The 13430-nt window shown below is 24.1% G+C and overlaps 1 protein-coding gene across 1 annotated transcript in view; it reads left to right on the top strand.

Annotated features, from left to right (window-relative positions):
• Positions 1-1633: 1633 nt before the first annotated feature.
• The window catches only part of LOC119608873 (zinc finger MIZ domain-containing protein 1), a 49005-nt gene continuing 37208 nt past the window's right edge, over positions 1634-13430 (top strand). The window contains 1 exon segment of the mRNA XM_037963429.1: positions 1634-2740. Coding sequence (XP_037819357.1) covers positions 2676-2740 — 65 coding nt within the window. The 5' untranslated portion in view covers positions 1634-2675.

The following is a 13430-nucleotide window of genomic DNA, read 5'->3' as shown; positions in this document are numbered from 1 at the left end:
CTAGACTATAGACTAGACTAGACTAGACTATAGACTAGACTATAGACTAGACTATACTGGACTATAGACTAGACTATAGACTAGACTATAGACTAGACAATACTAGACTATAGACTAGACTAGACTAGACTATAGACTAGACTATAGACTAGACTATAGACTAGACTATAGACTAGACTATAGACTAGACTATAGACTAGACTATAGACTAGACTATAGACTAGACTATAGACTAGACTATAGACTAGACTATAGACTAGACTATAGACTAGACTATAGACTAGACTATAGACTAGACTATAGACTAGACTATAGACTAGACTATAGACTAGACTATAGACTAGACGACTAGACTATAGACTAGACTATGACTAGACTATAGACTAGACTATAGACTAGACTATAGACTAGACTATAGACTAGACTATAGACTAGACTATAGACTAGACTATAGACTAGACTATAGACTAGACTATAGACTACTAGACTATAGACTAGACTATAGACTAGACTATAGACTAGACTATAGACTAGACTATAGACTAGACTATAGACTAGACTATAGACTAGACTATAGACTAGACTATAGACTAGACTATAGACTAGACTATAGACTAGACTATAGACTAGACTATAGACTAGACTAGACTAGACTATAGACTAGACTATAGACTAGACTATAGACTAGACTATAGACTAGACTATAGACTAGACTATAGACTAGACTATAGACTAGACTATAGACTAGACTATAGACTAGACTATAGACTAGACTATAGACTAGACTATAGACTAGACTATAGACTAGACTATAGACTAACTATAGACTAGACTATAGACTAGACTATAGACTAGACTATAGACTAGACTATAGACTAGACTATAGACGACTATAGACTAGACTATAGACTAGACTATAGACTAGACTATAGACTAGACTACTTAGACTAGACTAGACAGACTATAGACTAGACTATAGACTAGACTAGACTACTAGACTAGACTAGACTAGACTATAGACTAGACTATAGACTAGACTATAGACTAGACTATAGATTAGACTATAGACTAGACTATAGACCAGACTATAGACTAAAATATAGATTAGACTAGACTATAGACCAGACTATAGACTAGACTATAGAACTAGACTGGACTAAAGACTAGACTATAGAATAAACTATAGGCTAGATTATAGACTAGACTACAGAAATTATTGTCCGTTATTGTTCGATGCCAAAAAGTTCACACTCAATTATCCATACCTGGCAGATACTATGAGTGCGAGTGTGAAGAGAAGTCGTCATGAAGTATGAAACGTTAATACGAACATTTTGGTAATAAATGTTGTGAACTTCCCTGCCTTGCCTGCTGCCCTACCCGCTTCCAAGAACTGCTGCTAACAGCCTTCCTGCCTGTCTTCTCGACAAATCGAACAACCAACCAACCAGCTTTTCTATGCATAAACTGTATAGAGTAGATGTTTTGTGTGTGTGTGTTACGTGTATAGAAGAGAGTGTGTGTGTGTTTTTGTGTATCTGTGAGTTTGTTTGTTTTTTTTTTCTGCTGTGTGTTTTTTTTTATTCATTTTATTATTGTTCATAATGTCGATGTCGTTTCATACGTTTTGTTGTCTTCATAATCGCCATTGTCGTCAGTCAGTGAGTTTTGTGCGGTGTCGTGACTCTGGCGGTTGTTTAGTTCCTTTCTGGCTGCTGTCAAATGTCGTCATGTTTTAAAAATCTAACGCGTGACACGGTTAAAATAAAATTAATAAACAAGAAAATTAAGTGAAATACAACAAGAAATATCTATTGTATGAAAAAAAAGTGAAGAATTTATGAAAAAAAACAGATTTATTTAAAAAATATTTTAAAATTAATTTAAACCAGAAAATTTTTTTAAGAAAAATAAAATTTTGAAATTTTTTTTGTAAAATTTCAAAAAAACCGGTTAATTTAGATGACAAGTGAAGTGTAGCAAGTGAATTTTTTTTTGTTTACCAAGTTTTAGTTAAAAGCATTTACCAGGTGCTAAGTTTAGTGGCCAATTAAAGCAAAAAATAAAGAAAAAAAGGCCCCATTAAACAAAATAATAATAATAAAAACAAAAAGAAAAGTTTTTAAGTGAAAAAACTACAAACAACTTAAAATTAAAAGAATTTCTCTTAAGAGAAAATTTCTATATAAAAATAAAACAGTATTGCAAGAAAAACAAAATTCTTAAGAAAATAATTCCAAATAAAAACAAATTTTAAGAAAATAAATTAAACCCAAAAATTAATTTTTAATTAATAATTATTAAAAAAAAGTTCCTGTTGATTTAAAAAAAAAATAAAATTTTTTTAAAAAAACTAAACCAAGTTGTGGATTACATTTCAACACAAACAGTATTAAAAAAAATAAACAAAAACAAATTATTTATCCCAAACAATTGCTAATGGATTATATTAACAACAACAACAAAAGCAACAACTACTACCTAATGGATTAAACTAATTGTTGCTGCTTTAATTAACTCATCAATCAACGAATTATTGAAAAATAACAACAACAACAAATTCGAAAATTTTATTTTGTTTTTTAGAGAATTTTTTTCTTTAACAAAGTGTTGTTTAAATGAGCGAGAAAAAAATTCTCAAATATCTTCATTGACCCCTAACGGATTTTCAAGACATGCAATTAATTGTTGACAAAATTCCCATGTTTTCGAAACAAACAACAAAACGTAATTCCAAAAAGTAAGTTTTCAAAATCAATCCAAAACAAACAAATAGAAAAAAAACAGGTGTTTTTTTTTTTAAGTGTTGCAAAAAGTAAGAAAATTAAGAAAAATTAAAGTGTTAATTAAAGAAATTTTTTGTAATTAGAGAGATTTTTATGTTTAAACATAAGGAATGGAATGGCAAGTGTTTAAGAAATTAATTAAGTAAATTAAAAAAAAAAACTTGATAATTCAAAATATTATTGAATAATTATTAAAATAAACAGAAATTTTAACTAAAAAATCTAAAATTTTTTTATGTGAAAACAATTTTTTAAAAATATTTCAAAAATTTTAAACAAAAATTTACAAAATGTGTGATTTAAATAAAAAAATTCTAAAAATTTCAAATTTATAAAAAAACTATAAAAATATTGATTTTTTAAAAAGAAAAAGTGTTAAATTGAAATCTTCAACGAACTGTTAAGACATTTTAAAATTTAATAAAAAAAGTGAATTTTTTCAAAATTTTCCAGTGCAATTATTTTCAATACAAAATCAGTTTACAGTTTAATTTAAAAAAAAATTATATAACAAAATATCACAACAAAAATAAAGCCAAAAACAAATATTTTAAAGAAAATGTGATAATACTTTTAAAAATGATTTATAATATTAATATTTTAAAGAAATAGTTTTAAAAAATTTCAATTTTTTTTCAAAATTTCAAATTTAAAATCAATTTTACAACATAATCAAAGACTGAATAAACATTTTAATAACAAGTATTAAGTGATGTTTTCTTTAAATTTCAAAATTAATTTTAAAAAGTAAAAATTGTTTTATTTTTTTTAGTTGTTATTAAATTAAAAGTTTTTTAAATTACAAAATTATAAAATTTTTATAAAATATTTGAAATTTGAAAAAAATAAAAAATTTTAATTTAGTAAAATTTTGATATATTTTTAAAAATTCTTGAAAATTAAAAAAAAATAGTTTAAAGTTATATTTTATTAAAACTTCCAAATTTTCTTTGAAAATGAAAAGAAATGGAAATTTTGAAAAAAAAAAACTTTTTGAAATTTTTAAAAAATTATTTCAAATATTTTTTAAAATTTAATAAAAATATTTAAAATATTTTAGAAATCTTAAAAAATGATCTAAAATATTTTGAAAATTTTTAAAAATTATTTAAAATATTTTCAAATATTAAAAAATTATTTAAAATATTTTTAAAAATTTAAAAAAAAATATTTAGGAGATTTTAAAAATTTGTTTAATTGTTTAAAATATTTGTTAAATTAAAAAAAAAAAAATAATTTAAAATATTTGTGAGTTTTAAAAAAGTAATTTAAAATGTTTTTGAAATTATTTAAAACATTTTTGAAATTTCAAAAAATTATTTAAAATATTTTTAAAATTTAAAATTTTTTTTTAATATTTCAGAAATTTTAAAAATTAGTTTAAAATATTTTTTAAATTAAAAAGAAATTATTTTAAATATTTTGAAATTTAAAAAAAATATTTAAAATATTTTGTAATTAAAAAAAATATTTTGGAAATTTTAAAATTATTAAAAATATTTAAAAAAATATTTTAAAAAATTGTGTAAAATATTTTTTAAATTTAAAAAAATTTAGATTTTTTCAAATCCTTAAAATTCAAAAATTTTTATAATTATTATAATATAAAAAACTTTTGAAATAAAACAAACATTTAGTTAAAGTTCATATTTAAATTGAATGAAATCAAAATTTTAAAAAGTGTTTTAAAAACTGTTTGAAAAAAAATTTATAAAATGTGAATATTTTGTCAAAATTCTATTAATTTAAACAAACTACAAAATATTATTTTTAAACTTTAAATTTCAAAACAATTCTAGATAAAATAGTGTTTTTTAAATGAAAATTTGTGTTAAAATCTAAGAAAAGTGAAAATTTTATCACCCACTAGGACTAGAACTTAAGCCTGAAAAAAAGATTCAATTAAGAAAAGTGAAAAACTTTAAAAATTAAGAAAAAATTTAAAATTTCAATAAAATTTTCAAATCCGGACTTTTCAAAAACTTTATAATGAAAAAGAAACTCTGTTGCAAGCCAAAGAAGTGAAAAAAATTAATAAAATAAAATTTTAAAAAATATTTAAATAAAAATTACAATTGAAAGAAAACTAGTTTTCAAATAAAAGTGTTAAATGAACTCAAAGAGAGAGAGAGTAGTGAGAGAAAGAGAGTATGATTCTTTAACAAAAGTGGCGTGAAAATTTTTTTCTAGAAATTTCCAAATTTGTGTAGAAAAAGTGTTTTAAAATCAGCTGATTTCAAAATAAAAATGTTATTGAATTTGTTTTGAAAATGTTAAAAAAAAAGACTGAGAAACTTTTTTAAATAATAACAAACTTTCTAAAATTTAAATAAAATGAAATATAATTGGACTTTATTTATTTATAATTTTGACGTTTTTTTGAAAATTTTGTCAAAAAGTTGTTAAACAAAATGTGATTTAGAAAAGAAACCTTGTGAAAATAAAATTTAAATAAAATGAAAGTTTAAAAAAAAATAACAAAATTAATAAAATAAAACTGTAATAAAAAAGTTAATTAAAATAAAAAGTTCAAGTTTAAAACTTAATAACAATTAGAAGAAAATTAAAAAAAAAAACAAAAACTATAAAATGAAAATGTTATAAACATTACAAACTATAAATATTAAACAATAAACTATTAATTAAAAACTAAAAATATTAATTAAAATTCTACGTAAATATGACAAATATTAATGACACAAACTAATAAAGAATTTTAAAGAACAAAAATGTAAAACTTTTTTAATAAAAACCTTTAAAAAAACACTTAAACAGCCATTCCATTGAACAAAAATACATGTTATCAACTAAACTAAAGAAAAATCAATTAATATCTTACATCAATATGACAAACTTTTCTTAAAACAAAAACAATAGCAACAATCTAGTGAAAAATGTAATAAAATATAAAAGAAAAAGTGTTTTCAATTAAAAAAATTTAAAAAAATTAAGAATTCCATTAAAAGATATTAAAAGTTCTTAGTTTAAACCTAATGATCTCTCTGTTTATTGTATATTTTCCAGGAGTTTGTAAAACACTAGCCTCGAGACTTAAAAAACAAAACAAAAAATTCTTAAAATTTCTCCAAAAAATAAACAACAAAAGCAACAAAAATTACAAAAATTATTAACAACAGCCAACAACAACAACTAACAGCAACTAAACAATTGTTGAAAAATTGAGGTAAAATATCTAATTGTTGTCAAAAAAATAAAATTTTTTTCCTTTAAAAAAAATTCTTTTAATTTATATTTTTTATAAAACAAAATTTTTTTTCAAAAATCATACAAAAAAACATTAATTAGATATTTTATTTACAATTTTTGTTGTTAACAATTTTGTTTTATTATTTGTTTTAAAATTAAAACAAAAATTTAATACCAAATTATTATTAATTTTTTCTATTTTTTACAACACTTAAACACCTCTTTTTACATTATTAATATGTATTATCATTTTAATTATTATTTATAAATATTTTATATAATTTATGGCTTTTTAAACGACCGTTAATTGAGTCTGCAGTGTTAATTTCTTGTGTGTGTGTGTGTGTGTGTAATTGTGTTAGCGTTTTAAGTTCAAAGTATTCTTTAAAAATGCAAATTTTGTGTATTTTTTTTAAATACTTTTTTGTTTTTTTTTTTTGCTTTATTTCTTTTTAAAAAAAAGTATTTTTAAATCATTTTTATTCTTTGTTTAAAGGCGTATGAATATTTTGTATAAACTCTTTTTTAAAAAGGTAATTATTGTCTGCATTTCTGTCAGAGTTCTTTATTTATAAATTTTATAAGTAAAAAAAGCGTCTTCTGACGTTTTGATTCATATAAAAAAATTATAAAAATATTTAAAAATCTTAAATCTTTTAAAAATTTATATAGCAACTAGTACTAATGTACTTTTTCAGTACTTTTTACTTTGAAGTACTTTTTTATATCATAGTCAACAGATAAGTTAATAGACTGGCCCATAGTCTAGCCAATAAACTAGTCCATAAACTTGTCTATAGTCAAGTCCATAAACTAGTCTACACACCACACCATAAAGTAGTCAATAGGCTGGTTAAAAAATTACCCATAGACTGGTTCATAGGTTAGTTAACAGTTCATAGACTAGTTAATGAACAGCTACACAGATTAGTCAACAGAAGAGTCCATAGACAAGTCTATAGAAGAGTCAATAAACTACTGCACAGACTAGTCAATAGACGAGCCCATAGACTAATCTATAGAAGAGTCAATAAATTACTGCAGAGATTAGTCACTAGACGAGTCCATAGACTAGTCTATAGACAGTCCATAGACTAGTCTATAGACGAGTCCGTAGACTAGTCTATAGACAGTCCATAGACTAGTCTATAGACAGTCCATAGACTAGTTAATATACGAGTTCATAGAGTGGTCCATTGACATGTAAATAGACTAGTCTGTAGACAAGTCAACTGACTATTCTATAGTTCATACACTGGTCTATATACGAGTCAACTGACTATTCTATAGTTCATAGATGACTCCATAAACTAGTCTATAGACGAGTCCATAGACTAGTCAATATACAAGTTCATAGAGTGGTCCATTGACATGTAAATTGACTAGTCTATAGAAGAGTCTATAGTTTATAGACTAATCCATAGAAGAGTCAACTGCCTATTCCATAGACTAGTTTACATTCCACAGTTTAGTCAAAAAGCTATTACATAGACTAGTCAATAAACGAGTCCATAGAGTTGTGCATTGACTTGTAAATGGACTAGTTCATAGACTTAGTCAATGAAATATTCTACATATTTGTTAGCAGTCAATAGACGAGTATTTAGAGTAGTCTATAGACAAGTCAACAGACCATTCTATAGTCCATAGACTAGTCTACAGAAGAGTCAATAAACTACTGCACAGACTAGTCAATAGACTAGTCTATAGACGAGTTAATATATGAGTTCATAGAGTGATCCATTGACATGTAAATAGACTAGTCTATAGACGAGTCAACTGACTATTCTATAGTTCATATACTAGTCTATAGAAGAGTCAATAAACTACTGCACAGATTAGTCAATATACAAGTCCATAGACTAGTCTTAACATTCCATAGTATAGTCAATAAACAACAACATAGACTAGTCAATAGACGAGTCCATAGAGTGGTACATAGACTTGTAAACAGATTAGTTGATAGACTAGTCAACGGACTATTCTATAGACTAGTAAGTATGCAATAGACGAGTACATAGACTAGTCTATAGAAGAGTCAATAAACTACTGCACAGACTAATTAATAGACGAGTCCATTGACTAGTCTATATACGAGTCAACTGATTATTCCACAGTATAGTCAATAAACTACTACACAGACTAGTCAATAGTCCATAGAATGGTCCATTCATCTATCGTTGACTAATCAATAGACTAATCGACGGATTATTACATAGACTAGTCAACGGACAGTTCCATAGACTAGTTTGCTACACTACTACACAGATCGATAAATGTACGAGCCCATTGACTAATCAATAGACTAGTCGACAAATCAGTCAATATCAGTCCATTGACTAATCAAAAGATTATTTCATAAACTAGTTAAACAGATTATTCCATAGACTAGTTAACATTCCACAGTATAGTCAATGAACTACGGCATATATCAGACAATGTACGAGTTCATAGATTGGTCCATTGACTAGTCAATAGCCTAGTCCATGGACTAGTTAACAGTCCAGACTATACTGAATTAACTACTGCATGGACTACTCAATATATGAGTCCATAGAGTGGTCCATTGACTCGTCAATATACGAGTCCATAGGATGGTCCATTGACTAGTCAGTCTATTCCATAAACTAATTTAAAGTAGACTAATCAATAGCTGAGTCCATAGAGAGAAGTACTATTTTAGGAAAAATTTGAAACTACATATTTCTATGACTTAGTTTTCCTTGGCTGTATTAAAAAGTTTGTTGTTGTTATTTTTGCTCAGGCTGTGGGTGTTTATATATGTACTATATATGTGTGTGTATACATGTGAGTGCATGTCTCTCTTAAGCTGGTTTTTGTTATTGTTGTTTTTCCTTACTCTTTTATATACGAAAAGAGTAAGAAAATGTAATTCTTGCAGATATTTAAGAGTAAATTACAAATTAAACGTTAAATTTAAATTAAAAAAATTTTCTTTATTTATAATTTTAAATTTAATCAATTTATTAATATAAATGAAAAACTGTTTTAAATATTAAAGGAATTTTACTCCGTATTAAAGAAACCATAAAAGAATTTCTCTAAACAAACAATGAAATTTTTTTCTTGTTCATACTTAATTTTATGGTTTAATTAAAAATGTTAATTTTGTTTTCAATTTTCTTGTGTATTTGTCTTTTGCTATAGATAATTTAAGCATTAATTCGTAAATATATTTTTTGTGGTTTATTTGTGTTTTCTTTTTGTTGTTTTTTTGTTAGTGTCACCTAAATTTTTTATGTTTTTTTTTTTATCAAATTGTTTTTCATGAGGTGCTTTTTTTTCTACTCTTGTTGTTTTTGTTTTATTTCATAAAATTCTTATCTATTGAATACAGCAAAAAAATATTTAACGGTTTGTTGTTAAACCAACTTTTTGGGGTCAATACTAAACACACACAAAAAAATGTTGGTATTTTTTTTAAATTTTAACTGAATACTCAAAAATAGATATAAAATAAAAAAAATAAAATAAAACAAACATCATGGTATAGAAAATATTTGAAAATAGTTTAAACAAGTACTTTTAGACTTCATTTGTTTAATTTTATCGTTAACCTGGTAACATGTCATCAATGAATCACATTTTAATGAAATGGGGCTAAATAAATTTTGAAAAAAAAAACAATTTTTCAAACTAATAAAAAGAAGTTTGTTAACAATTTATTAAAATGTTCCTTTATAATAAAAAAAATCTAAGAAACTTGAGTTTTTAATATTTATCAAACTTTGTAATCGTTTTTAAAAAAAATATATATTTCTGGATTTGTTAAAATTTTACTTTTATTAAAAGCTTATGTGGTAAGCTTTCAATTACTAGAAAAAACATTTGGCGATTTTGAAACTCAACTTAAATTTTTGTGCAAAAGTTGATAATAAACCCATTTTAATAAAATTGTTAGTACATACATATTTGACGATTGAAAAACTTTTTACTTTAATTAAAAGCTTATATTGTAAGCTTTTAAAAACCAAATGAAACTTTTACGATAATTTAACAAAACCTAAATTTTTGGCAATATTTTTTCAATTTGGAGGTCATTTGAAAAAAATATATATTCCTCGATTTGAAAACTTTTTTCTATTATTAAAAGCTTTTGTTGTTAGCTTTTAAAAACCAAAAGAAATGTTTAAATTCTTGAATAAAACATAAATTTAATACATTTTATTCAAAATTTTCATATTATCATACTTTCAGCTTATTTAAAAACAATACATATTTGTCGATTGAAAACCTTTTTACTTTTGTTAAAAGCTTTTGTTATGAGCTTTTAAATTCCAAAAGAAAATTTTGCGATTTTCAACTTTAGCCGATTTTTTCATATTAACAACTTTTGAGCTCATTTTAAAGAAATGAAAAACATTTTATTTTTCTTGAAAGCTTAAGTGGTAAGCTTTTAAATAATAAAAGAAAATTTTACAATTTTTAAACAAGACCTAAATATTTGGCAAAAATTTGTTAATTTTCTATGTTTTGCCCATTTTTTCATACTAACAACTTTTGAGCTCATTTTAAAGAAATATATATTGCTCAAATGAAAAACTTTTTATTTTTCTCGAAAGCTTAAGTAGTAAGCTTTCAAATAATAAAAGAAAATTTAGCAATTTTTAACTAAAACCTAAATATTTTACAAAATTGGTTTAATACTTCAACTTTAGCCAATTTTTTCATATTAACAACTTTTGAGCTCCTTGATTGGAAAACTTTTTACTTTTATTAAAAGCTTAAGTAGTAAGCTTTCAAATGCCAAAAGAATACTTTAAAATTTTTAAACAAAATCTAAATGTTTGGCAAAAATTTATTAATTTCCCATGTTTAGCCCATTTTTTCATATTAACAACTTTTGAGCTCATTTTTAAGAAATATATATTGCTCGAATGAAAAGTTTTTTTAGATTTCTTAAAAGCTTAAGTAGTAAGCTTTTAAAAACCAAAATAATATTTTACGATTTTTAAACAAAACCTAAATATTTGGCAAAAATTTGTTAATTTCCCATGTTTAAACCATTTTTTTATATTAATAACTTTGAGCTCATTTTAAAAAAATACATATTCCTCGATTTGAAATCTTTTTGGTGTTCTTAAAAGCTTAAGTAATAAGCTTTTTAAAACCAAAAGAAAATTTTCCAATTTTGAAACACAACTTAATTTTGAAAAACATTTAAAATAACACATCTTAACAAATTACTACACACCCTTGCAGTAATTGCAACTTAATATTTTCCTAATGAATTGTAATCATATATTAGCACATTTTCTGCACAGACTGTACTTTAGCAACCAAAGAAAAAAACCCAAAATTTCTTAATAAAAAACCCTAAAACTACAGAAATGAAATATATATTTTTTGGCTGGCAAAAAACAAAAAAACATACACAAATGAAGTGTATTAACAAACAAATAAACTAAGTAAAGGTATCACAACAAACACCTGTATATAAAGTACAACAACAATAAAACAAAGGTACATACTCTACAACAACATTGATGGCAGCAGTATGTTGAAGTATAACCCAAAAAAAATTGATAATAATAACAAAACGAAGACAACAAAAAAGAAAAACAATTACTACCTACTTTAAAACATAAGCTGCTTTTAATAAAACATCTAAATATTAAACACACAGATACATGCATACATACATATGTACATATGTATGTATGTATTTGTATAAATTGTTTACAAAAAATCCCAGATGATAATGTAGTACCTTCTTAACTTTGTTTTATATGCAGAGTAGCAATAGTGGCAGAAGTATCTGTGTGAGTTTTTGTATCTTTACTTTACTCTTGCTGCTGCTTCCTCATAAATTGCGTGGCATGTGTAGGAATGTTGTGTGTTTGTGTGTATTTGGTAAAAGAGCTCAAAACATTAAATGGGAAAAACTTTAAATACAATTTTTTTAACATTTATGAAATCGTATGTAAAGTATGTATGAAAGAAATTATTAAAAGTACATACATACTTACAAAAGACAAAGAAAGCAACAAACTGTAAATAATCATTACAACAATACGTTTTACAAAGCTAAGTAAAGACTCTTTTGATACACTTACATACATATATACATACATATTTACATTATATTTCAATAAATTTCTACAAGGTTTGTAAGTCATAAGATAATGTAAATGATGATGATAATGTTGTTGTGTTTAAAATGTTAATAATGATGTTGACAAAAACGTTCTCTACTCTTTGGAGAGGTGTCTGGGAAGCTTTCTTTTGACCTTATAGGGAATATACAAGGATTTTTTAAAAGCTTATATTAACAGCTTTCAAATGAAGAAAATATTTTAGCTTTTTTGCTTAAAACTCATTATTTAAAAGTTTTTAATAATTTCCTTTAGTTCTAAAGTTAATTATTTAAGAAAACATATTAAGACTAAAGTTTGAAGGCAATTTAAAAAGCTTTTTTATTTAATAGGTAATATTTCTAAAAGCTTAAAGCTTTAAGTTTCATAAACAGAAAAACAATCTTATCAGTTTCAATCTTTTAGATACCAAAAAAATATCTTACGATTTTCCAACACAACAAAAGTTATTACAATGAGAATAAATTCAGTTTTCATAATTAAGCTTAAAGTTTGAAGGCAAATTAAGAAAAAAACATATTAAGCTTTTGGATTAAATTGAATTATTTGTAAAAGCTTAAGGCAATAGCTTTTATAAACCAAAGAAATATTTTAAGATTGACAATCATAACGAAAGTTTTTACAAATTTAATAAATTTTGTTTCCATAATAAGGCTTTAAGTTTGAAGGAAATTTTAAAGAATACATATCAAGCTTTTCGTTTCAATTGAAATATTTGTAAAAGCTTAAGGCATTAGCTTTTATATACCAAAGAAATATCTTACGACTTTCCAATACAACAAAAGTTATTGCAATGAGAATAAATTCAGTTTCCATAATCATGATTCAAGTTTGAAGGCAAATTAAGAAGAAAACATATTAAGCTTTTGAATTTAATTAAAATATTTGTAAAAGCTTAAGGCATTAGCTTTTATATACCAAAGAAATATCTTACGATTTGCAATCATAACGAAAGTTATTACAAATTGAATACATTCAGTTTCCATAATAAGGTTTAAAAGTTTGAAGGTAATTTTTAAGAATACATATTAAGCTTTTGAATTGAATTAAAATATTTGTAAAAGCTTAAGACATTAGCTTTTATATACCAAAGAAATAACTACTGATTTTCCAACACAACAAAAGTTATTGCAATGAGAATAAATTCAGTTTCTATTATCATTGTTCAGGTTTGAAGCCAAATTAAGAAAAGAACATATTAAGCTTTTGATTTTAATTGAAATATTTGTAAAAGCTTAAGGCATAAGCTTTTAGTTGCTAAAGCAAGGTCTTACAAATTTTAAGCTTAACGAAAGTTATAGTTAATAAACTAAAATCAGTT

The sequence above is a fragment of the Lucilia sericata genome, unplaced genomic scaffold (genome assembly GCF_015586225.1).
Source record: "Lucilia sericata isolate MDLA Ls3-8-SP2 unplaced genomic scaffold, ASM1558622v1 Contig000894F_arrow, whole genome shotgun sequence".
Classification (NCBI taxonomy): Eukaryota; Metazoa; Arthropoda; class Insecta; order Diptera; family Calliphoridae; genus Lucilia; species Lucilia sericata.
This window is presented reverse-complemented; position numbering and strand designations above follow the sequence as displayed.